The sequence below is a fragment of the Cryptotermes secundus genome, unplaced genomic scaffold, assembly GCF_002891405.2.
Source record: "Cryptotermes secundus unplaced genomic scaffold, Csec_1.0 scaffold681, whole genome shotgun sequence".
Classification (NCBI taxonomy): Eukaryota; Metazoa; Arthropoda; class Insecta; order Blattodea; family Kalotermitidae; genus Cryptotermes; species Cryptotermes secundus.
In genome coordinates this window covers 148,777-175,589 of record NW_019737395.1, presented here as the reverse complement: position 1 = coordinate 175,589, position 26,813 = coordinate 148,777, and the positions used below count along the sequence as shown (strand labels likewise).

Below are 26,813 nucleotides of genomic sequence, written 5' to 3'. Positions count from 1 at the left end.
TTTGGGATCCTTAAAACGTCTGTTGAAGTTTCACTCAGTGAAGTCTATAATTGCCTGATACATCTCAGACTTATTTATATGCATTGTGAGCCTCTATAAATATATTACGCAATAACGAAGAAACTTGTGGCCAACGGTTTGTCACATTTGGGACGTATATAATTTTACCGTCAAAATCATATTTGAATATTTTAATAAATTCGACATATAGGCTAATATCTGAAGCCGGAATAGCTCGGTCGGTATAGAGACGGGCTACGGACTAGAAAGAGAGGGTTTCGATTCCCTGTAAGGGCAAAATATATTTTTTATTATTTAAACTTTGGTGAAGTTATAATTTTACGGAAAAAAGTCATAGTGGGTCCTTGGAATCTACAACTTTCGGTGTGAAAGTAAAAAATTAAGGATGAATATATGAAATTTTGTAGAGGTAGAACGTAAATTATTGTGTTTTAGACGCATTTCACATATTAAAAATGGCAAAGATTACAAATTTAACTTCGTGAAATTCGGCAGCAGTGGAAATGTTGCACAGAAATGGATCGCTTCGGCGTGGGAAGAGTTTTCTCTGTTCCAGGGCATCACGTCATGAAGACGTAAACTGGCGAGTGCTGGATGGTGTAGAGTGGTCAGTTAACGCTCCGACCGTTTTATTCCCAAGTAAAGGGACCCCTGGTACGCATTGAATGGGAGACTAAACTGACTTCAAATCCGCTCTTAATGTGGCAGTGAAGCAAAAAATAAAAAATCCTTGCCGGGAATCGAAATCCAGTCGTTCAGCTAGTAGTTAGTAATTTTTTCTTATCTGCCAAGGCAACTAATTATTTTCTTGTATCATTATACATTATAACTATTAATTTCCAGATCAGAGAATATCTGCAGTAAACTACTGGCTCCTCAAATGGAGTCTTCTCCTCGGAGATGATTAGCTGATAGTGCTAACTTGGTACAATATTTATGTACGGTTCTGTATTTCAGCATCCTGTTGCAAAATTTTAATTAAAACGTCTCCTTATCCACAGTCCGTCAATAGTGCAACAATTGTTTATTCACAATTTAACATTTAACACAACATGTTTCGGCCATAGATGTCCATCTTCAGGTGTCTTAATGTATCGAAACTGTTACACTATTGTAGTGTGCGCTAAAACCGCACGCTGCAATCCATTTAAAAATAACATAAAAATAAATAATTAAAATCCATCAAAATTTTTCATTTTGTTGTAAAATCCTCTTCCACCTCATAAGGGGCGTCATCCATTTGTTTAGAGCTATATTTTAGCGCACATCAGACCAGTGTAACAGTTTCGATACATTAAGACACCTGAAGATGGTCATCTATGGCCGAAACATGTTGTGTTAAATGTTAAATGGTGAATACATAATTGTTGCATTATTGGCGGACTGTTGATACATAGGCGTTTTAATTTCTCTACAGGTTGATCTAGCTACAAAGCTCTAGACTTTTATTAGGGAAGCACTTTTTCCTAATTTCGGAAGGGACACCTGATATCCTGACAGGGTTTCCCCTGATCTCCCTGATCTGTTCAGGAAAATGTCAGGAAGTGCCTCAATGTAGCTATGTCAACTGCCTTCTAGATCCTCCCAACCATTTATTCATCAATCTACATATCGAGTCTGTGACGCTGGAAACGCCAAATTGTAACCTACAAAAATGTTTCACTACTTTTTACAATAATAACCGGATATTAGCTGTATCAGAAAATGTATATATTTGCTTTTACAGATATAATTGTAATCTACATAACTCAAAGAGTTCTCCAAGGTCTGCGAAACATGAAGATATCAATTTATGACTCGATTCAGAGTCCTTGTCGAACTAGATGTAAATTTTCTTAAATTTGAGAAGCAGATGTTAGAACCAGTGCCTCCTTTGGATCCAGCGTGATGTCACTCCTAGAGACGGAAGCCCTGAAATTGAACACCATAATGCGATACAGTATCTGTGACATTAAAAGTGAGTGTCATATCTTAACTTGAGCGTAATTCTGTATCACAACATCCCGCGTTTTAATTCAATGAGTATTGTGTTCATAGTCCTTTGTTACGCAATATTAGTGATGATTTACAACAGCGTAATTCTATGGATCGTTGACAGTATTATCACTGTAAACTTGTTGGCGCCCTGATGTTTGCACAACATATTTCGGACATCATTTAACTATCATCTGATATGTTTGTTTAATACTTAAGCTGGTACATTGTGCATGCTGTCAAACTGTCAGTAATGTTACAATTCCGAATTTTTAGCCTTGGTTTTAGAAATTGGTCAAATGTCAACCTTACGGACAACTTTCACGAACATAGTGTGTGCAGCTTAAATATCAAATAAAATATATCTGATACTATCAAATAATGACCAGACATACACAAACAAATATCACATTGTCAACAGATTTACAATTACATACTAGGAACGATTAACAAAATATAGTTATAATATGTACATCACTGACGGGTTGCATAAAATAGAGGACAGTGAACGCAATACTAAACACTCATATTTTGTTGCATCCTGTTCCGTAAATCACGATAGATAATATTTATATAATTCCTGTAAACATAACATTATTTCCAGCAGGATTTCTGTCTGAGACCGCATGTTTCGGCACGTGAACACACCAGTGGCTCCTCTCAATGTACGTGGAATATTTACACTAAGTACATGACACATAAAAAAAAACACCGTGGTCTTAATCCGCAAGCGAATTATACCGACCGACCGACCGACCGCCGCTTGTCGGCGAAGTTAGTGCTATCTTTAGCGGAAAGAGGGTGACGCCTTGTCAGCGCAACGAATCTTCACGGCCGTTATTTTCGGTCTTCTTGATCGGAAGATGAGACAATAATTGTAACTAAAAGCCGGACCTGAAGATGGCACACATATTCTGAAACATGTATTACTAGACAGCATACTTTACCTGCTGCAAACAGTGTGGTGTTTACAGGAATAAAACAAATGTCTATACATTACTAAGCGATATGCTGCTGTAATAGTCCAAAATTTCTCATCCTATTCTTCTTCCTGAAGGAAAAGGGATGATTATGAGATAGCCATTCTCTCTGCATGAATATGTGAGTCCCCTAATAACTTTCTGAACAAAGTTATTGCAAGTAAATGTTATATGAGCGTTATGTCAATTCATTGCCAACAGTGGGAACTTGGGGACGCACTGCGCATGCTTACTTACCCTGCCACTCGGCTGGAATATATACTAGCAACGTCTACCACGAGATTTTCTGGAATATCAGCGAGGGCGTCTAGGTTCACATGTTCCGTTTCTGACCCCAAGTTTATGACGACTACGATGGGGATTTTCCCGCTGAGCACCCTGGAAAATAAAGTTTTCAATGTAAAGCAGCACCATCTGACAGATGACAAGGATTCGCCATAAAGTTATCAGGAACTCAATGGATACTTGACTCTTAGCTCATTTGACTCTTTAAAGCAGGGATATTCAAACTCTGGGACACACCGATCCCCTAATGCAATACATTTGTAGGTCTCCCATTTCTGCCGGTCAGCGAAAAGTGCACTTTCATATACAGTTTCCTATCAGGCTTACGGGAGCAGCAGGAACCCGAATCACTTCACCCCCTACAGTTGGCTACAAAATTTCCTTCTAAAGTTACGAAATATTTTACAAGTGTACAGGTTCCAGAGATTGAAGACACCGCTAAAAGGCTCCTGTTTTGCTAGCCGCAAGGACATCATACAAAACGCGACGGCGTAGCTGCACGCCATTCCAAAAGAAGCCCCCCAGAATTGCTTCCAGCGATGGAAGGCCCGCTTGGCTAAGTGTGTAACGTCACAAGGGGCCTATTTTGAAAGGGATTAGGTATTGTAACCACCCAGATACAGAACTTTGTTTTCCCGGCCCAAGGTCTTATAATTTTTGGACTTTCCGAAAGCACCCATATCGACCGCTCGCCAGCGTGTTGTCTAGCGAGTCCCGAACTCACAACACAAAAAATTATAGGAACCGGAATATCTCAGTCGGTAAAACGGCTGGCTAAGTGCTCAACAAGCAATCGGGGGACATTCCCTCCGGGAACAAGAGATTTTTCTCCTTCCAGACTCGTCCTGGGGCCCAAGTAGCTTCCTATTCAGTCGGTATCGAGGCTTCTTTCCCCGGGGATAGAGCGCCGGGGCGTGAGCTGACACACACATCCATTTAGTACCTAGTTTAAGAATATATGGATCTATACATCTACTCCTCCATACGTCTTCACGGCGTAATGCATAATTAATTAAATGCAAGGAGAGTATTTTCTTCTTTCACTTTTATTGAATTTTGCTGATTTACCAAAACTGCGTGGATATAATATGTACTTCAAAATCATTTTTAGATATCTGCGACCATAGCAGAGCAAGTCGCGAACCTAAGGCCGGTTGAGGAACTGTTCTTTAAACTGCAGTATCTTTACGTATATCCTACCTACGCTAATATACACAAACTTGTCATTTTATCACAAATAATATTTACATGTCTCAAAATAAACAGGAAATTTGTCCATAAAAAGCCGGACCCGATTAGTCTTTGTAACTAAGACACGGTATGTTGACTGTGAGGTAAATATTGATTTTTTAAATTTTTTATTATTGCATGCATTTCTGGCACCAAAATTTGGCGTCGCTTCCTCAACAGTAAATTATACAGAACGTCTAATTTTAATATGACTGTGGACGCAGAACTCAAGGTACGTTGAAGGGAATTTGCGTGTCTTATTAATATAATAGGACACCAGGTTGTGACCTCAGTCACCGTACAGATTGTGGTCTTCTGCGTTATGACAATGTGTAGTCCTGCAGGCGTAAACTAATCTTTGGAAGAACATGGCGGTTCCACATCTTGAGCAGAAGGGCAGCAAAGCAATGCGCGCACTTATCCTATAGACCGGAATTCGGCATTGGAACCTTCCAAGTGCGAAGTAGGTGTGCTAAGTTTTGTAGGAGACCAAACAGCCCTTATTTCATCCTTTCTGCTGTTGTCACTCTGGTTCTGAAGATCGATTTTTGTTCATGCATGAATCGCTGTAGACTTCACGTAGTATTGAGTTTCTTTAGCTGGATAGTGCCGAACGAAAAGGCCGCGCCATAGCTCAAGCGGTTAGTCGCTGGCTTCCCACCGCGGCGGCCCGAGTTTTATCCCTGTTCTGGTCAAGTGGGATTTATGGTGGTCAACGCGGCGCTGGGGTGGGTTTTCTCCGAGTACTTAGGTTTCCCCTGCCAGTCTTCATTCCACCAAATTCTCCATCATCATAATCATCCAGGGCAGGTACAATAGGCCAATCAGTGGCCGCCATGCAGAGTGGACCCAGCTGGACTCCACCCCCCACTAATACTGAACGAATAAAACCTTCAAAGAATCTAGAATAGCACGAAATTTTCGTGCTGCTGAGAACTTATGCATAGAACTGTAACTGTTCTGTCTCCCGTTTTCTACCCATGACCTAATGCAGAACAGCCAGAGATATCATGAAATTTACTCTGAATTCTTGCCACCGCGTATCTTAGCCACAGCTGTTAAGGCCGTGTGCGATCATTGCTCTGGAGTTCTCGGAACAGATTCGAATCCTCAACCCACAGTCTCTGTTTTCATTACGTGAGTAAACTTTAGTTTCTTAATTTGAGTGTTTATTCTGTGTGAAAATTTTCATCTACTATATACACAGTGACGCTGACAAGGAGAGCGACAGTATCACAAGCGAATGATTTCTCTTTGTTCCAAGTATAAGATTTTCTGACCTAATAGACTTGAAAGGGTTCTGACGATGATGTATGCTGTACAGAGCTATAAGGCTTATTTTGGACTCTATCCATCGTCTCTGGGTCCAGTGATTGAGACTTACTTACTTACTCATGGAGCTGAGCCCTTCTTGAGGAACCGCCAATTCTGCAGTTACTCAAGAATTTCTCAGAATTTTATGGAACCCGAAAGTTCATTACCGTGTTCACAAGAGCCCTCCACTGGTCCATATCCTGAGCCAGATCTATCCAATCCATACCATCCCATCCTATCTCTCTAAGATCCTTTCTAATATTGTCGACCCACCTACGCCTTGGTCGTCCCTGTGGTCTCTTTCCTTCAGGCTTTCCCACCAATACCCTACACGCATTCCTTGTCTCCCCATTCGTGCTACATGACCTTCCCACCTCATCCTCCTTGAAGGAGTGATTGTGACTAGCTCTTTCTAAGTGGCCCAACTGAGTAGGTCTATCTTGCCCCATCCACCTGAGGACGGAGACAGATCCAGTCTCCGAAACGTTGTAGTTTTTTATCATCTATATACCAGACGATGGATAGAGTCCAAAATAAGCCTTATAGTTCTGTTTCTGACCTGATGTTTCAGTCGAGAAATAGCCACTCCTGCCTGCTCCTTATACAGGAAGACTCGGGTTCTAATCCCTCTGAGAGATCGGACATTCTGAGGTTCGCCGTGAAGAATATTACCTACTTTGATATAACGCCGTGTAGTCCGTTGAAAGTCAATTGACGTTTCGGAAGAACATATGGTCACCTTATACAGAATTTGCCACCTGCTTTCAAGCTGGAATGGAATGGAATCGATATGTTCCTCTGAGGCGTCCGTTGACTTCCAACGGACTACATGGCGTTATTCCATAAGACAGGGCTGTGAGAACCTTAAATCCTACAGAAGTTCATTTTATTTATTCTGTCTCTCCAGAAGGCCGGTATTTCTCGCAGCCTTCTCATTTCATCGCTCAAAATATGCTTGCAGTTTTAAGATTATTGTCTTCTGGGGTAACACCCATGCAAGTTTATAGATGGATACAAACTTTTCGGAGCAAACTGCTGCCTCCAGTAATCTTCATAGTCACACCCCGAAGTATCTCAAACCTCATATTCTACTGCTCGACACTGTATAACAATGCAGTATCAGAGCTTCATTATACAATTTAAGAAATATATTAATATTTAATATAAATCTATGACTTACCTGCTGAAAGCAAACACTTTTTCTGAAGCGGGATAAGTTTGGAGACTTCCTCTCTGCACAGTGGGTTGCTTGCGAAGCTCTATCAGGCGCTGGTATACTTTGTAGTGGCTCACAGGGGCCTCCTTCTGAGCCGCAAGATTCAGCTGATGGTAGTTGCTATTTACGGGTAGCCATGTACGGTTACTTGTGGAGAAGCCTGCAGATAAACCAGCAAACTGAATCAAGCCGTAATGCTACTGACGTAAAGGGAATTCGACTGATTGAAATTGTCGTAGGTTCTCCTCAGCCCCTTGGGGCAGATGGCGAGAATGTCCCTGAATTGAGCTGCCCTCCCAATTGTTTCGAACTCATTATCCGCCTTGCAGTCCGAGCTATTAACAGCGTTGTTAAACAAACCAACGGCAGTCCACATCAAGTCCATGTGTTATACTGATGATAAGCACGAATATGTCGCTATTTTTCTTCATGTTTCAGGATTCTGAGGTTCTCTTGGTGGGGACTCTAAACACTGGTGTATTCTAGGATGTGACCCCGTGTAGTCTGGTTTATGTTTACACACGTTTTGGAGAAGTATCCTGCCTACATTTTGATGAATGAAGATGAAAGCAAGTTCCTCCGAAACTTCTGCAAATATATAACGGACTCCAGTGCATCGCATCCCAACATACTAGTTTTATCATACCTTGTATTTATATAAGCTTTTGGTGTTAGTCTGCGCATTATAATTTATAGAAAAAATTAGAAGGAATAGCTAAATTGTAGGAACAAACAGCGACAGAGCGAGGGTATTGAGATATATTAAAACACTCACTTCATGGAGCAGATTATTTCTTTAGAAGCTAATAGTTGCTCAACTACTCGAAAAATTCCCTGCATTTTTTGCAACACATACTCCATTACCCTTTTCAAAAAAGCCCGCCCCTGGTCCCTGTTCTGAGCCAGACGAATCCAATCTACATCATCATACATTATTACTTTAAGATAAATTTTACTAATATCGTACCATCTGCAGCTAGGTCTTTCATGTGGGCAAGTTCCTTCTGGCTTTTCTACCAGAATTTGTGTTTGTTTATCTTTCTTGACGTGGTTTGATCATTCTAGTGAACAATGCATGTTAAAGCATGGAAGAAGCTTGATAATATTATGCGAACGGTTGAGCAAGAACTTTCAGCATTACTGTACTTCATAAGTTGCGTATTTCTAAATTTGTAGAGTTGCATTTTAATTGAAAATGTCCTGGTACACTGTTTTAGGACCAGCACACTAAATATTCATTTAACAGCCTTCTGGATATAGCTCCGTGTCAGGGAATAAGTAGACTAAAGCTACCAAATTTTATGACATTTCTTGGTACAGTACTCCGATTTTCCATGAAATTAAGATTTTCCATAGTTATTTTAGCAGTTCCCCATTGATGGATCCATATTGGAACCAACTACGTGTACACTGTCGAAGTTCTGAGGAACCTCTCTCTTCCTCGACGTATTGCTATGGCTACAGGAACCTGCTACCTCTCTTTCTCGACACGTAGTCTTACCTATGATGACAGCAAATGATGACTGTTATACAGTTGTCTCGAGGCCGTCCCATAGCTCAAGCGGTTAGTCGCTGGCTTCCCACCGCCGCGGCCCGGGTTCGATCCCGGGTCTGGTTAAGTGGGATTTGTGGTGGACAAAGTGGCGCTGGGGCAGGTTTTCTACGAGTACTTCGGTTTCCCTGCCAATATTCATTCCACCAATTGCTCCACAATCACCCTCACCTATCATCTGGTGCTGGTACAATAGGCCAGAAGTGGCCGCTGTACAAGGGACTTAGTCCCACCCCATTAGCAATAAAAAAAATACAGTTGTCTCAGTCACCTTTAAAACTCCCCTTTATTAGAAGCCGAAATGCAGCATGAAAGTGCCCCACTGAATTCACTAATTCGGGGAAAGGAGTAGGAACAAAAAATGAGAGAATTTTATGGAAGAAAATACAAATTCCCGCTTTTGTTGGACAAAAATAATCGTTGTACTCTTAAGATTACTGTATCGAAGAGTAATTCTCAATCAAATATTTTCTTTTGCTGCATTTAAAATTCAGAATCATGTTTTGTAGCCACATAATTTAACACATATAAATTTTCACATTCAAAGCAAATCATATCGAGACGAATCTTAATTTGTAGCATAAAGCGGAGAGTGAAGGAGATGATATTACATTAATTTGCAGCAGTTTACTGAATGGGGGTACCCTGCACGGACATTCTTTCACAGCTAAACAGAAGCAGATTATGTTGTCATCATTTTGCTATTGTTTTTCAAAAAATGAAGGGTTTCGGCCACGTAGAAGAACCCTTTATCATCCTCGTGAAAATATTCAAAGAATTTACAGAAGATACGGTGCAAATTTGTCTCAAAAATATGAAAAATATTTTAGTAAAACAATTTACATATTTCATTTCCTTGGCACTACAGCCCCAGTGGGCCTAGGCCTACCTCCATGAACTTTTCCGTTCACTTCAGTTTTTCTAGATGTTACACATTCGGTAGGACTCCTTGGGCGGGTGATCAGCTCATCGAAAGGCCTCTACCTATACACAAACTAAACATCCATGCCCTGAGTAAGATTCGAACCCACGATCCCGGTTTTCAAGCGAGCGAAGACAGTACATGCCTTAGACCGCTCGGTTACCGTGACCGGCTAATTTACATATTACTCATTAAAAATCTCGTTGCCACGGTGACTAAATTTCATATTCGCTGCTCTGGACTACACGGCAACCACACACCAGACAGAAGTCTTTGTGTGGGAACCTCAGTTATTGCAACCACTGTAGCCACATGTAAAGAAACATGTTGCTACTACTGACGCCAGCGTCGCCTGACCTGAATTGAAGGTGTCGTCCCATTGAAAGGGTGTCCTCTCCGGGTCCCGAGAGAATAACTCGTATCTCTCCGGACCGGCATTGCGTCCTGCTGGGTCCACAGTATCGCTGAAGCTGATATGCGCGTCCACCATGCCGATCTCTTCGCCGTTGTACGTAATACCTGACCCAGGTAACAGCTGAGCCAACATGTTGAGGCCGTCCACCAGCTCCGGACCGTACCGACTGGCTACGCGATGTTGGTCGTGGTTCCCGATCTGAAAGAGACACTCTGCTGTGAGGCGCGCAAATGACACTACGCTTGGCATCGTAACTACAAGTTGATGTAACAGCAGGGAAACCTAAGGTTCATTTCTTTGTTCAAAATGCCCACCATAGCAGCACAATTCAGTCCGTACCTCACTCTCTCAATAGAAAGCGGTATAAATGTGTTTATTAGCACATCATATCCGTCTACCTATCTTCATGTAATAAATCGGGAACTGCTGGGGACAGTGCTATTCGAATTTTGTATAAAATAAGACAACAATAATTAAGTAGTTACTATAGGATTCTGACGATGGTGTATAACACACAGAGATATTGGGTTTTCGGACTTTATCCATCGTCCTGGTTTTTAAGATACCGTATTTACGCATGTATAGGCCGCACATTTTTTGCCAAAATTCGAGAGGAAAACTGGGGTGCGGCTTATATTCGAAATATTCGAAATCACACTTCATTTAAAAAAAATATATTCATAATTAGTAATACAGGGTGTTCAAAGATCGAGGAAATTCCAAGAAAATTATTTTTTCTATAATTTCTGTCTGAAAATTGTGCTGCGGCCTATACACGCACGCGGGCTATACATGCGTAAATACGGTAACTAAGAAAAACACGACGTTTCGGAAACTGGATCTGTTTGCGTCCTCAGGTGAGGTAAAACACCTATTCTGTTGGGTCCCTTAGAGAGAGCTAGCTTCAATCACTGGACAACCGAAGTCACAAAACACAAATGAAAATGAACAGATACAAGGAAGAGAGGACGATAACCGAGGCTACCGGTGCGCTGATGGGAGGCAGTGACCCTCAAGAGGGACAGAATATTTTTCAAGGGAAATACGTGAGGTCACTTTTAGGCTGAAAGAAAGTGATAAGAATTTCAGAGCATGAAATGTGAAGGAAAAGTTTGAATGACACGTGACTTCTCAAGGCACCAGGTCAATCCACATGATCCCGCCAAGGGAAAATTAAGCAGGAATCAGATGCACTTGTGCAACTCCAGCTGAAAACGGGGATCCTGATAATAATAATGATGATGATAATAATAATAATAATAGGAAAGAACTCACAGTTCCGGCTCCAGTCCTCATTTTCGCATATCTGCAACTTCTTTTCCCGTGATGTTTATTCTTCTGCCCTGAAGATGGAGGCATCAGAACCCTACGAAATTTAGTACCTACCTACCAAACTACACATCAACATATTCTAGAAGATCGCAATCACCAAGGTCATCACTCACCACCCAGTTCGCCCACCTCCCTTCAGGCATGTTGTCTATCCATTTATGGACGGTTTCGTTGAAGGCGTAAGCATTGGAGTCTTTGTTCAGGTCTGAGATGAGTAGGAAATTGAAGGGGAAGTGGCCACCAGGCCTCTCCTCGGAGCCATAGTAAGCCATCACTTTGTCAATGGGAGCATATGTCTCCAGCATCAGAACCCTGCATGGATCCAAACAGCTACATAAACATATGGTACTAAGAAAATCTCCATTCTTCCTGCAGAGTGTATTTATTTGTTTCCTGCGATTCTCGAGATAAAACCGCTAATCGACATTCCATCATTATTTCAGACTCGTTTATCACCGATAAGAGAGTTGCACATAGGGGTCATCAGAAATCATATGATTGCCTCTTTCTTTTGGGCTTCATATCTCACGCGGAACGTGACTGCTTTCAGAACAGGAAGTTAGTTTCAGTATTTCCCCTGTACGTTTTAACCCGCTGTGTTTCTAATGCAGAAGCTATGTTCTCTGACTTAGGAACTTTAATTCCTAATATTATTTAAATTAATTTTGGAATCTCAATAGTTAGAAAAGCAAAGAAATATACAAGAACCTCTTTTGCAAATTGACCCTCCTAGATTCTTCCTAACTTATCGAAAATTTGTTATGTACTGTCGGCATACCTAAGAGGGAAGGAAGGATGTTGCCTAAAATACTCCACCGCGGCGGCGCGGGTTCGATCCCGTGTCTGGTCCAGTGGGATTTAGGGTGGACAAAGTGGCTCTGGGGCGGGTTTTCTCCGAGTACTTCGCTTTCCCCTGCCAGATCCGAGCTCGAACCCGGGTCGCCGCTTTGGGAAGCCGGCGATTCATTTTAATTTAAACAATGTCTTCAAGAGACCTATGGTTAGAGAATTTACATGGATCGCTGAAGATCCGTGTAAAATACAGACGAAGCATTTAGAGAGAATGAAATAAACAGTGATTTTAGAACATAAAATTATATTTGACGGTGGATATGCAAGTCAATTATTGATATCTCTGAATGAAGCTGATTGTTTCAGGTTTATTGTGATAAAACTGAACTTATGACCTGGTCTGTCCGTCTTCAGCCTTCTTCTCATCCACCAGCTGTCTCCATTGCTGTATCATGTCATAGGTTTTAGGCAGGTTCTGTGTGTAGATATGCGTAAGGTATTGAGATTCACTGGGCAGGGCGTCGGGTTTTCCTGAGAGAGGCTCATCCCGCAGTTCAGGGTCTTCAAACAGATAGGGTACAGCATCAATGCGGAATCCGTCAACACCTCTATCCAACCAGAATCTCAGCACGTTCTGCAACAAAACAGGAGACACTTAATCCGCTGGTATGTGCTGTGNTTAAAATGTACAAATTGTACTCAACGGTCTTTAGATTAGTTAGACAGGGTGTGCTGAGGAGAAAAGAGAATCATATAGATGAGAATGAGATTTTCGGGGCATGTAGCACGCATGCTAGATATGAGAATTGCACCTAATGAAATAAATGAAGGTCAGAGATCGTTTTGAAGACGCATGCGTAGATGAGGAGGTACCATAAAATAAACTAGGCGGAATATAGGCTGTAACATATTGGTCGGTTAGTCCTGCATTCTCACCACGAGGACCCGATTTCAATCTCAGATCAATTTATATGGGTTTATGTTGGGCACAGTGGCACTGGGTCACGATTTTACCCATGTACCTCCGTTTCTCTTGCCTCATTCCACCAAATCAGTTCTCTCATCTGTCATCCGGAACTGGAACAATAGGACATTCACGACATTAGCGCCAGAGATTTCGCCTCATCCCGTCCTTGAAGAATAATCTGATGGGCTCTACTGGATTAACACCAACCCACGTGTTCGTTTCACCGCTTTTCTTCACCAGTTTTAGGAAATGCCCATGAGAAGTGCCCACAGTGTGACAATGGTGCAGATTTGTAACAGCAATGAATAAATAATATGTCTAATGAAATATGAAAAAAGCAAACAGAGCATTTGGAAAATATGTAACTTTAAATCTGCCCTATTCCGCGACATATTTGATTTCGTAGATCTACAATATAAATTAGCCATGCAATTAAACGTGTTATCAACAATATATTTTTAGTAAATGCCCATAAATTGCTCCAATAAAAAAAAGCTCCATGATTTTAGTCCGCAAGCAAACTATACCGACTGACCGACCGCCGTTTTTCGGCGAAATTTAGTGCCAACTTTTGCTGATAGAAAGTGTAGCGTGGTCAGCGCAACGAATCCCCAAGGCAGTTAATTTCAGTTTTCTAGACCGGAGCCGCTATTTCATTTAAATAGCTCCTCAGTTATCATCACGAGGCTGAGTGCACCCCGTTTCAGACCCACTACTTCTCAGAAAAAATGTGGTAGCGCCAGGAATCGAGCCTGGACCTCTGGATCTGTAGCCAGGAACTCTGACCACTAGACCACAGAGGCGGTCATAAATTGCTCCAATAAATATATAAATATATAAGAATGTCAAGAAATCCAGATAGGATTTGCCTAGATGAGAATTGCAGTGTAGTCAAATTTTATGCTACCCTTCCCTCTGAATACTTACTTTCATCTCCTCCACCACGTAAGGACTGTTGTAGTTGAGGTCTGCTTGCTGAACAGCAAAGGCATGCAGGTAGTACTGTTGTCTCTCTGCGCGCCATTCCCACGCAGAACCGCCAAACTCACTGAGCTGAAAGACAGATTCACATGGCGAGAAAACAGACACATCCTGCTGTGTTATGGCATTAAGTTATATGCTAGCAGTCTGCAACGCAATTTTTGATTATGTTAAAATCAGATAAAAATTATTAGGAGATCGATATTTCTTTTTATTGTTGTTATTCCTTACCACACTACTTGTTTCAGTTGTAGAGATCACCACCAGTTCGTTCATAAACTATTACATAATATTGTATAATTGCATAATTGCAATATACGTGTGAGTTTTCGTTTCACCTGTCAAACGTAACAAAAACAAACATCATATAACTCACTTTTTTTTAATTCGCTTAGTGGGGGGGGTAGAGTCCAACTGGGTCCACTCGGCACGGCGGCCACTGATTGGCCTATTGTAGCCTGACTCCGGTGATTATGATGATGCAGAATTTGGGGGAAAGAAGATTGGCAGGGGAAACCGAAGTACTTGGAGAAAACCCACCCCAGCACCACTTTCTCCACCACAAGTCCCACTTGATCAGACCCGGGATCGAAATATAGCTCACTTACATCCCACTGTACATATCTGAGTTTATTTGGTTGTACAGAGTGCAGATATGCACAGTGAAATATGGGTGAGCTATTTGATGTTTGTTTTTGCTCTGTTTGACAGGTAAAACGAAAATTCATTACTGTATAAAGTAAAAGAAGTAAAGTTATCCCTGTAACAGGCCGTGAAGGCCCATAGGGTTGTGAGACGTTGAGGGTCCCATATTATCTAGACAGTCGCTCAAAGATGGCGGTAAGATTGTCTATACTCGTATTTATTTAACACAAAACTGGATGCAATTTTTAATATTTAATTGCAAATTAAATGGTTCCGAAGAGTTTCGTTTTCTAGAATACAACGTAGTATAGCTTGTTGAAATTCAACTGACGTTTCGGAGGAACAGGTCGCATCCATTATCAATTTAAAAAAATAAGTCAAAGATAAAACCTCTTTTTGCTATCTACTTCTTGCTGGTATCTTTCTTGGCTTATTGTTGGATCCTGAATATGAAGACAACCTGTTCCCCCGAAACATTGACTGATTTTCAGGGGATATATGGCTTTGCACCCCAGATGATTCATCAGAACCAAGTCTGTGGGAAGTTCGAACCTCATAAAACCTATCCAATTCTCTCACAGTAAAATATGTCTTAGAATTAATTATTGAAATGTTAAAATCATGTGAACGAATTTGAAATCGGCTGAAGTTTCGTGTATATCGTGGTTTTGTATAATGTGATTATGGTAATTCCCTTTCTGTTCATTCCTATTTGATTTTATTAACATAATTAACGGTTGCTGCCTAGTCAGCCACCTTATAACTTGAGAAATGCAGAAGTTGAATATATTTGTCTTATGACTCCAATGCTTCAGCTTCTACGGTGAGGCTAGTATGGACCGAAACCCTGCGGAAGGATTCTTCTTGAGAAGGGAACATTAGCAGGTACTCAAGAAATTCCACGCCTTTTATGAAACCCGACATTTCATTACCTCTCAGATCAACACAAACTATATGATACAATATGTAAAATATGATAAAATTCATTTCTTTTATTTAAGTTGTGTAAAAATGGTTGTATGGAGATTAATTATGAAAAATACAATGATAACAATGACATTCTGAACATAGTTGATTGCCCCTTTCAAAATATCCGGCCACCGGACCATACCCCAAGCCAGAAAAACCCAGTCCATATATCCAACCATTAAGATATATTTTAACACGATCTTATCATCTGCATCTGTCTCTTCCAGTAAACATCTTATAACGTAGAACCTAAATATCTGTAGAGACATTAATTTGGCAGCAAGTTACATGAATATCCGTTCTTTCTTTCTGAAACTTTTCCAGGGAGTCAGACGTACTGAATCTATATCTGTTTTCTTTTATGAAATGTGATGTAATGGCTTTAGCATCTAAATCAATGGTCTGGATTCGATCACCAGTAGCGGCACTTAAGCTTTCCTATTCAAGAGGAGATGTTTTTTTGTTGCTAATGGGGTGGGACTAAGTCCCTTGTACTGCGGCCACTTCTGGCCTATGGTACCAGCCCCAGATGATAGGTGAGGGTGACTGTGGAGCAATTGGTGGAATGAAGATTGGCAGAGGAAACCGAAGTACTCGGGGAAAACCTGCCCCAGCGACACTTTGTCCACCACAAATCCCACTTGACCAGACCCGGGATCGAACCCGGGCCGCCGCGGTGGGAAGCCAGCGACTAACCGCTTGAGCTATGGCGCGGCCTTTCTGTGGGGTAGGAACAAATTGTTAGGTTTTGTTTACAAAGTAATAATGAACACCTTATGTTGAGGTCTTAGCTTCATTCTGTCCGTCTGTCTGTGACCTAGTATAAACACCTAAACCGTATGATATATATATATATATTCTTTATGAGAGGCTTACTAAATGGCATTGGACAAACCAATTTTCAGCCATACTGATCCATAGCAAAACCTGGTCAACAACACAGGAGCGTAAATTGATATGTTCATGTATTCCATGAACCAATTCGCAGGTACCGTTGAAAGCTGATATGAAAGTATTTCCTTTTCACTAATTTTCATCTCATTAGTTCTGTTTTAAATTGAATTAAAAAGAAACTGAATAACATTATTGTTAATTTCATGTACTACATGAACGGGTGTATTGTTTTCACTAGTATGAAATACTCTTTCTACGAATTTTATGCTTCAAAAGGTTAACATCTTTTTTGTGGCACTTTTTATCTGGTTCAGTATAGAATGTAATGGCGAAAATTTATGTTAGCTACACTGAGAATTAATTTCGTTTATTGATCACCTTGTCAGTTAATTTAATTTGATTTCATTTTTTCATTTGTATGGCTTCTAATCGGAGATGACAGCCAATAATGAGGGGAAAGAGTGATCGTGGCCTGTTTTAATCATTCCTATATTTTGAAAGAGTTTTCTCTCTCAAAAACGCCTGCCTGCTACTTCTGCTTTGGAAACCTTTCGTGTCTTGCATTGTTGACATTTAGGTAGTTATTTTCTTAGCTTTGTTTCCAAATTATAAATTATTAACATATTTATTTTTTAAATAAAACAGCAATGAAAATCTTTAAGTTCCTGTTAGAATGTGTTTTTGGCAATATTTATATAGATAGACTTGAAAGGCTTCTGACGATGGTGTATACTGTACTTCTTTTGGCTTGTTTTGGACTTCATTCATAATCTGGTATGTAAAAGACAAAAGACCACGACGTTTCTGAGACTGGATCTGTCTCCGTCTTCAGGTGGGTGAGGAAGGATAAACCTACCCAGTTGGGTCCGTTAGAAAGAGCTAGTCTCAATCACCACCTGAAGACGGAGACAGATCCAATCTCCGAAACGTCGTGGTCTTTTGTCTTTTACATACCAGACGATGGATGAAGTCCAAAACAAGCCAAAAGAAGTACAATATTTAGATACATCTGAAAACCTAAACAGTTAAAGTGTTGAGAGTCTGCGGGATAAAATTTCTTACTGATCTTTTCAGATAAAGATACGCTAAATTCAGTCCATAGAATCCAGTATTTAAGAGAGATATCTCTTATGCTTTCTCTGATAACACAGGAAAATCAAAAGAAACCTCGGCCAGAAAAGCGTTCTGCTGGACTGCGAATGGAATTGACCGCCATAAACACGAAGAAAGATGATAAGAAACTTCTCTTCGTCAGCTTACCCAGTTGTTTGGCGGGATCCTGTTGCCCTCGGCGTCGTACTTGGGGTCCACCCAGACATAGTACTCAGTATAGGGATCGATCCTCTGGAGTGACTTCACGAACCAATCGCTCTCGTTGCTAGAGTGGTTGGGAACGAAGTCCAGGACGAGTTTTATACCTGCATGACGTGACAACGGAATTGTTATTTACGCGACCCTCTTGGCTTCCAGAGAAACAGTGTAAATAATTATAAGACAGATATCGGAAAGTATTCCTTTGTAAATAGGACCATCGGGCTTTGAAATCACCTACCTGCAGATGATTTAGGGACGCTCCTGTAAATCAAGTAATTTTAGGAAGAAGGTTAGGAAAGTGATAAATAAGGAGACGTGAAGTTATGAGAGAATTCATCCGAAAAGGCAGTGAAGTGAAGTGAAATGAAGTGGGATAAAGGGAAAATCATGGTGAAATATGGGCGCAAGAGAACATTACATTACACATTCCAGTACTAATTACTGTTTAGTGTTTAAGTATACGTATTCTCTTATTAGTATTTATTTACATAATTGCAGTTGTAATTATATTTGTTATAGCTGTAAGTGTATTTGCATTGTATTTACTGTGTGCTAGTGTGTCCTTTGTCGTTTGTGTAGTTTTGTGTGCTGTGTATATTTGTGTGTTGTGTCTTATTGTAGTATCACTGCCACCGGGCAAAATCCCATTTGCAATTTAAATAAATAATAATATGTTACAACGCTCTGTGGTAGATAGAGTGGTTCAATTTGGTCACATTCTGCTAATACGTCTATGTCCGGAATCGCTTTGTTTACGCGCTAGAGCCTCTGAAATGTGGAGGAGAACGCCTTTATCTCTTACCTCTGTAGCTTACTGGTGACATTTACCTAACATTTCTCCAAAAGACCTTACCCGAGGTGCCTTTGAAAGTCGTCGTGAAATGTGGCACCAGCATGGTGGAGGGCCCCCCCCCCCAATTAGTATTTGGATGCAACTTCTGGCTACAGATGGATTGGACGTGGAGGTCCAATAACCTGTCCTCACTCCCCTAACTTGAATCCACTGGATACCTTTCTCTGGGGGTACATGCAAAGCCTGGTGTACGAGACTCCAGTGGAGACACAACATGATCTTGTGGCAAGAATTGCAGTAGCAGCTGGAACCACACGGGAAATGCTGGGAAACTTTCAAAGAGTTCAGTATAACATAGGTAGGCGGTACAGAGAATGCAATAAAGTTGGCAGCCGCCATTCTGAGCAATATTTATAATGTAAAACGGTAACATCACCTAAAATTATGGATCGTCTCGGGTTCTTTGGTGGTCCTTAGTGTCAAAAAGAAGAAAAAAGACATGAGTTTATCAGCAAAATATCAGATTGAACCACTCTATCTATCACAGAACGATGTAACGTTGTTTATTTATACCCTGTAGGGAGTGCCCACACATCCGTAGGCCTGCACACCTGTACAGAGGTTTATGCCTTTCTATTCTGTCATTATATGCGTTTGTTAGCGATCAGAGTTAGTAGTAGTTACGATGAGAACTAGAAGATATGGGGAATCACTTGTTATTCTGTTGTTATGTAAGTTGGTTTGTGAGTCGATAGCAGGAAACCCAGTGGAGACTAGTTGTTAGGAACAGGAACAGGAACAGGAACAGAAGATGGCAGCAGTAAACAGCACTATAAAATACGCTTGAGATATCGGTACTGCAATGCGTTTAGTATCTTCGACTTTATGTTGATCTCAGAATGTGTATACTTGGCACTGAAATGGATTACGTACTGCTTTACTGAGAATGCATATTTCTGAGGATTTCTATTTTTGCAAGCAAAAAATGTTACACGTGCACAGAAATTATTTTGTCAATGGAATTTATGATCATCAGTTTCCAGTTTAAAAGGGCTTTATGCTATTACTGTCATATTTTACTACCTCGCCAATATTCTACTAGGACCTTTTGGCATAAAAGGGGATTTCTGAAGCAGAGAAGACAATAAAGGCGAAAGAAGAAGGTGAAAAATTTAATTGAAGAAGAGAGATATTAGAGAAGAGGATGAGAAAGGAAGAGTAAAGAGAGGAGGAGCTAGTGGAGGAGGAAGAGTAGAATGAGGATGAAGGAAGGGACAGAAAGAGAGGAGGATAATGAGAAATCGAAAAGAATAAAGTTAATAATATAGAGGAGAGATTGAAACGTGAAGGGAATTAGATTAGAAGGATCTAAAAAGGGGAAGGAAAGTGTAGGGAGAAGGAGAAAAGGAGTTACAAGAGGAAATCGAAAGAGTAGATGGAAGGAGAGGAAAGGAATCTACGAAAAGACAACGAAATTTGAAGAGAATGAGACGAAGAAGAAGGTACAGGAAAGGGTGAATACGGGGAGGGAAGGACACCAGCAAAACTCAAGAGCAGGATGGAATCTGAAGGAAATTAAAGAAAATGAAAGTGCAGAAAGGAATTGCAAATGTGTAAGAAAGTAAATAAGAGGATTAGAAAGAGATGAGATGGTAGAGAGGAAGAGAAGGAAACGGTGGAATAAAAGAGATGAAAAAAGTACGGATAAGAAAAACTGGAACTGAGGAAAAGTTAAATAAGCCCTGTTATGAAATATCTGGGGGAACGCGGACTCATATTAAAGAGTCGGACGCCTATCCCTAGAAGTCGGGCCGACTCGTGACGCATAATTTCGCTTCACGACTTCTAATCTGAAAGAGGGACATTATGTGTAGGAAAGAAATAAGGTGAATATGTAGGGTATTAATGTTATTTGCTCAATACTTATACCAAGTTCTTTTGCTCTGTTCTGCAATCTGTTGAAGTCCTCCAGCGTTCCGAAGATAGGATCTACATCAGTGAAGTTCGCGATATCGTATCCGAAGTCAACCATTGGAGATTTGTAGATAGGAGAGAGCCACACAGCTCCTATTCCTGCGTCCTTCAAGTGGCCCAGTTTGTCAGCAATTCCTTTAAGAGCAAAAATAAAAAGAGCAAGCGATATAAATAAATTATTTAGCACCCGTGAGTGAAAAAAGAAAATGTAGAATGACGCTGATAAATACAATATACAGCTTTTTGTTGTTGATGATGATTAACTGACCAGCCGACTCCGAAGATCATAGTCCTTGTTGATAAGTTCATATCCGCTCGCTACTCAGAAAATTACCCACATTTTATGGTGAGCCACATTCACGTTCGGTGGCCGGGTATTCTCCTTTCATTTATCTTTTCGAGGCGTCCGTGTCGTCACTCGTGTACCGTAATCCCATAATTCAATGTACCACGTGATTTCCACTTCCTCCTCCTGGAGGTAGGTCCTTCGTTTGCCAGTGGTTGTCGAGGTAATTGGTGAAATTCTGTTTAGATTGCACGTTCAAAATTCTGTTTGGATTCTCGTTCCAGCCGTTGAGAGCAAGGGACCACCTTGTTGCAACGGGTGTGTCAGGAGCGTTGCAACAATAATTATTTGGGGTTTTATTTTAATTGGGGCACGCGGTAGTGTAGTTGGTTGAGGGATTATGCTACCAGCTGGAAGGTCGCGGGATCGAATCCCAATGAGGTCATTGGATTTTTTCGATTTTCGTAATCCTTCCAGCCGCACTATGGCCCTGGGGTCGACTCAGCCACTAACAGAAATGAGTACCAGGAATATTCTTAGCGGTAAGGGCGGCCGGCGCATAGGGCTGACAACCTTATCGCCATCTATGAGCCAATTGTCTAGAAAATGTGGGAACCTCAACATCTCACAACCATATGGGCCTCCACGGCCTGTTACGGGGATAGCTTTACTTTGTTTTACTTTTATTTTATTAAGTGGCTGGGCTTGTATTGCCCCATTTTGTGTGACTGAGTTTAAAAACTTAATGAGAACAGTCATTGCTTTCCAACGGTTGGGTGAAGTAGGTCGCTGAATTCTGTTTCGTCTGGGACTTCCAAATTGTCTTCGGACCCTTCGCTTCGGCGTAGGTATATTTTTCTTTTATTGTATTTTTGTCTGGACCGATCAAGCTGGTCGAGGGTGTACGTGTAGATTCATAAGAATATTTCAAGTATCAATGTAAAAGTTGGTGTTATTTATTTTTATTGTTGTTATTTTTTATTAACTGTTGTTAAATACTTATTTTAGAGATTCAGCCTTTTCTTACGAATGTTAAGCTTGGAAATTCCGTTCCAACACAGGAGCACTGTGAACAGAACGACAGAACCAGAGACAAAGACAGCGACCGTCCCCCAAACTGTAGGGTAAAGAGGTGAGAAGCTGTTAAATGGAAAACGAAGTTAATTACATTGTTCACAAGACCCCGCCAGTCTACACTATACTCATCAACATCAATTTAATCACGCTGTCACACCTTCACACCTTATTTCTCAGGTTAATTTAATAAAATGATTAATCATGTCATGTTTCAACTTTGATGAATGTAAAATACCCTACTAAAAAGAAACTGCTTTTGTTTTCAGCACAAACTTAGGCTCATAAAATAAGGGGTACAATCGAAAGATACGCATGATACACTCTATGAAGAACTACAGATCTGTTAGTTGATTTGAATACCAATTTGACAGAGAACATATTTCCAAATCAACAATTGGGAACGAGGATTTACACGAAAATTAATAATTATAATGGAGTTAGGAATAGTAAACTTCGACAAATCCGAAAGTCTAATTTTCAAGAGTTGTGGTTTAGTGGTCATAGTTCCTGGCTATAGATCCAGAAGTCCCGGATTCCATTCGCGGCGCTGCCAGATTTGCTGATAAGTAGTGGTCTGGAACAGGTTCCACTCATCCTCGTGAGGATATGTGAAAACCTATTTCAAGGAAATGGCGGTTCCGGTCTAGGAAACAGAGACTAACGGCCGTGGGGATCCGTTACGCTGACCACGTGACACCCTTTATCCGCTAAAGTTAGCACTAACTTTGCCGACAAGCGGCGGTCGCTCAGTGGGTACTACAGACTATAGGCCACGGAGTTTGTTTATTAAGTTTCCACAAAATCGGATTGATCGCATCTTGATAGATTCGAGATATCGTTCAAATATATTCGAAGAGTCTTTTAAGAGTAGCTGCTGCTTATACTTGGTGGTTGCAAAGGAAGAGGCCGTCAGTAAGTAAGCGAGTAATAGAATGTTTTAATATGGAAAGATTCTATCTCAAGAAGCTAAACGATGTGGAAGGAAAAGAAGAGTATGAGGATAAATTCTCAAACGGTTTCGCAGCTTTGGAACACTTTGATGATGATATGAACATCAGTACAGCTTGAGAAAGTGTTAAAGAGTTATCAGTATTTTAGCCAAAGGGAGCCTAGGTTATTAAGAACCTTGCTTTCAGGAATAGCGTTAAAAACTTTTAGATGAAAGGAAGCCCGCTAAATTGGAATAAGCACAAGAGCTGAGCCAAGTGAAGGAAGGGAGTGCGAACAGTGTGAGACGTGAAGCTGAGAAGAGAAAGGGGAGATATCGGAAGGACAAAATTAATGAGCATGAAACAAAAAGTAAGAAAAAGAACTCCAGAGAATAAATGAATTGAAGAAGAGTTACTAGCCTAGAACTTGGGCCGCGCCATAGCTCAAGCGGTTAGTCGTTGGCTTCCCACCGCGGCGGCCCGGGTTCGATCCCGGGTCTGGTCAAGTGGGATTTGTGGTGGACAAAGTGACACTGGGGCAGGTTTTCTCCGAGTACTTCGGTTTCCCCTGCCAATCTTCATTCCACCAATTGCTCCACAATTACCCTCACCTATCATCTGGGGCTGGTACAATAGGCCAGAAGTGGCCGCAGTACAAGAGACTTAGTCCCACCCCACTACCAATTAAAAAAACCGACAGCTTACTGGATTTGAGGCAGTGATTATGAAGTATATGGCCTTTTGGGTTCGGAGGAATATATCACCTCCATCTTCTGGGTCGAAGAATAAGCCAAGCAATAAACTAGCAGAAATAGTAACGTGAAGTAGGTGAAGTGAAGTTGGAAGCTTTGTGGTTATGCAGCAAAAGAAAAAATTTGGACAGGGTTTTCACTGTGTTATGGCGGATTTAGTATTAATATAATAACATTAAAAATGAGGACAGACACGAAGACAAGAATTCCTATGCTTTGGACTAGCTTCGAACCCTGTAGTTTCAAATTCATTACTTTTGGGAGCCAACCTTACCGTTGAGATCTCCGATGCCGTCACCATCACTGTCCTTGAAGGATCGAGGGTACACTTGGTAGAACACGCTGGTCTGCCACCAGTCCAGGGTCTCTTCAGGAATGGCCGCTAGGGCCACCTCGAGTGTGAGAGCCACAACAACCCAAATTCCCTTCATGTCAAGGAGTGTGTTGCTCTAGCATTTTCAGGCCTTTTATATAATCAGCTGCTCCCCTCATGTCTCGCTTTCAGTTTGGCCTTCAACAGCGATAATATTGGCACAACTTGCATATGGGCCGTAAACTTATTAACGGCCAATTTTGCGATGGTGCATGTGACTAAGCTGCCATTGTAATGTGAGCTATGAAAGTTAAGACATAATATGTACAAAGCCTGGACTGAAAGAAGTCAAATGTGTTTCCATAAAATAGAAAATATGTTGCCGTGTATTAAGCATGAGCGTACATGAGCGTACGTATATGTAGTGTGTGCGTGCGTATTTTAAAACGGGTCACTTGATAAGAGACGAGTTATATGTAATTTATAAATACAAATTTTTAGATATAGCTATCATTTGTAGCTGACCATGACTTTGAAAGGCCTATCGTTTCATCAGGGGAGACGCCCCACAACGCCAAAGCTGCAGGCGTCTTGAAAAAGACTAAAATCTGGAAATGACTAAAAAATGGGACGCGACTCCAAAAACTGACTGACTGATGGTCAGTCGTAACGTGACTCTGAATTTTAACATAAAGTGAAATATTACCGCAGGTAAGCTTTCCTAATTTATGATTACCTTGTACCAGAAAGTTGACTTCTGTTTACTTCCCTCGCAGGGGACGAGGACTGTGGAGAAAACTTTAAACTGCGTAGTGCGTAATCTAGTACTGTTATAAAGTAAAGGAGAAGAAGAAAGGAGGAGGGGAATAATAATAGGATGGAGAGATTAAAGGAGTGAGAAAGGAATGGTAAGAAGAGAGGGAATGAGATAAAGATACAGAAAGGATGAAGGGAAAAATGGATGAGGGCTGGAGATAGGTACAAATTAATATTACAATTTAAATTAATAATATACTGTACATAATTGAAGGATAATTTTTGTTGAATTTCGAATTTTTAAGTACAATATACAAGTCTGAATTAACAAGCGCTAAGCAACCACATTTAACTTTCTGAAAGGAGAATATCTGAGGAGAACTAATGACAAATATTCCTTCAAATCCCTGAATTTATATGCCTACAGTGACAATAGGAAGATGAATTGTCTTGGCGCTCAGTTATGTACCATACAATGAAAGCGTGTGAGGAACTGGAGATATGTCTTTAATCACTCTTAACCTCAGCTGAGTGGTCAGCTTCACGGATGCCTAATCCTCGTAGAAAGAACCCAGCGTGCTCATTAGATACAGGATGTTGGATAGGCCCCAGAACAGGTTCGAATACATTGAAATTGGGAAATATGACGATAAACTTCCACCGTAGTCTTAGAAGGTAAAATCCAAATTCATCAATACGCTGAAATCCAAATTCGTTGGCTGGTGATGGTGGGGGTATGTCTCATCTTTCATATTCATGACGTTCCGGATCCAAATTTCGGCCCAAAGATCGTATATTCTGACTGAGGTTTCCGTTGTTTTCCTCAATCACTCAAAGTTTTTCCGGGGGTAGTGGGATACGTAAAATCAGGCCATCACTGCTTCCTTCCACATCCTCTCAGATTCATTATTCACTCATCATTCTCCCATTTGAGACTATATTATGCACTATGAATTCTGACAGAATCGTGAAACAAACTACAAATAAATAAATATATAAATAAATAAGAATGGGCCAATACACCTTTCTACGAGAGGAGGGAACTTGAAACGTTAATTTACGATAAAGGAGCCAGAAGATGGCAAGGCTTCAGCACGTGTCTAGGCAAATGATTAAGCCCAGCTGTTACAGACAGACTGTCATTGTGAATACAGATAGCGTGTTTTTCATCTCCTTTCAGAAACGTAATTACAATGTCTCGTACGCATAAATCAATCAAACATTGAAAACAGATATCTTTTATAACTTAATCGAGCGTCACTTGAGTTAATTTTAAGCTATTGAAATCATGGATCCCACTTGTGTTCGCAAGAGCATCATTTCACTGTCGCTAAACAAGTGTCACTTCGCTAGTGACTAAGCAAATTTTCCACGTGGCGGAAAACGCAAATACAGGTGTATATCTTCCAGCACATCGAATCATAACGTTGTGTGTGTAAGCATATGAGGAACACAAGGCAACACTAGATACACACGACTACGAGGGCAGCACACCCAATGGGACACGAAAACAGCTGCAACATCTAAGATAGGAAAGAAATCATCCTATAAAATCATCCTACAACATCATAATTAAAAAGAGATCAATAATAACAATAACGGCGTGCCTCAATGAATACAATTTGACCCAATGCACAGTGCAGACCCCTTTTAAAGGTGTGTTGTCTGAAGATTTTTTTATTGCTAGTGGGGTGGGACTAAGTCTCTTGTACTGCGGCCACTTCTGGCCAATTGTACCAGCCCCAGATGATAGGTGAGGGTGATTGTGGAGCAATTGGTGGACTGAAGAATGGCAGGGAAAACCGAAGTACTCGGAGAAAACCTGCCCCAGAGGCACCTTGTCCACCACAAATCCCACTTGACCAGACCTAGGATCGAACCCGGGCCGCCGCGGTGGAAAGCCAACGACTAATCGCTTGAGCTATGACGCGGCCCTTGTGCGAAGATGGCCCTGTACGGCTGAAACATTTAGCATAAACACCGAATGTACGTGTACATATATTTTAATAATTTTAATGTCATTTTAAATATTTGACCAACATTCAGTGAATTATAATTTATTCAAAGATGTTGCCAATATGCCAGACTACATAGCTTCGAATGACGAATGGGACGTAGAAGGAAGTGGTC

At 40.9% G+C, this 26,813-nt stretch overlaps 1 protein-coding gene across 1 annotated transcript; it reads right to left on the bottom strand.

Moving 5' to 3' along the window:
- Positions 1–1,709: 1,709 nt before the first annotated feature.
- LOC111870360 (maltase 2) lies at positions 1,710–24,070 on the bottom strand. The gene is made up of 10 exons (XM_023862580.1): positions 23,889–24,070; positions 20,526–20,705; positions 17,750–17,907; positions 13,928–14,053; positions 12,429–12,667; positions 11,355–11,553; positions 9,852–10,107; positions 6,985–7,180; positions 3,213–3,353; positions 1,710–1,932 (listed from the first exon to the last, which is right to left on the bottom strand). Exons 1-10 carry the CDS (start codon positions 24,043–24,045, stop codon positions 1,857–1,859), a joined length of 1,728 nt encoding a protein of 575 aa, XP_023718348.1. The 5' UTR covers positions 24,046–24,070; the 3' UTR covers positions 1,710–1,856.
- Positions 24,071–26,813: the final 2,743 nt, after the last annotated feature.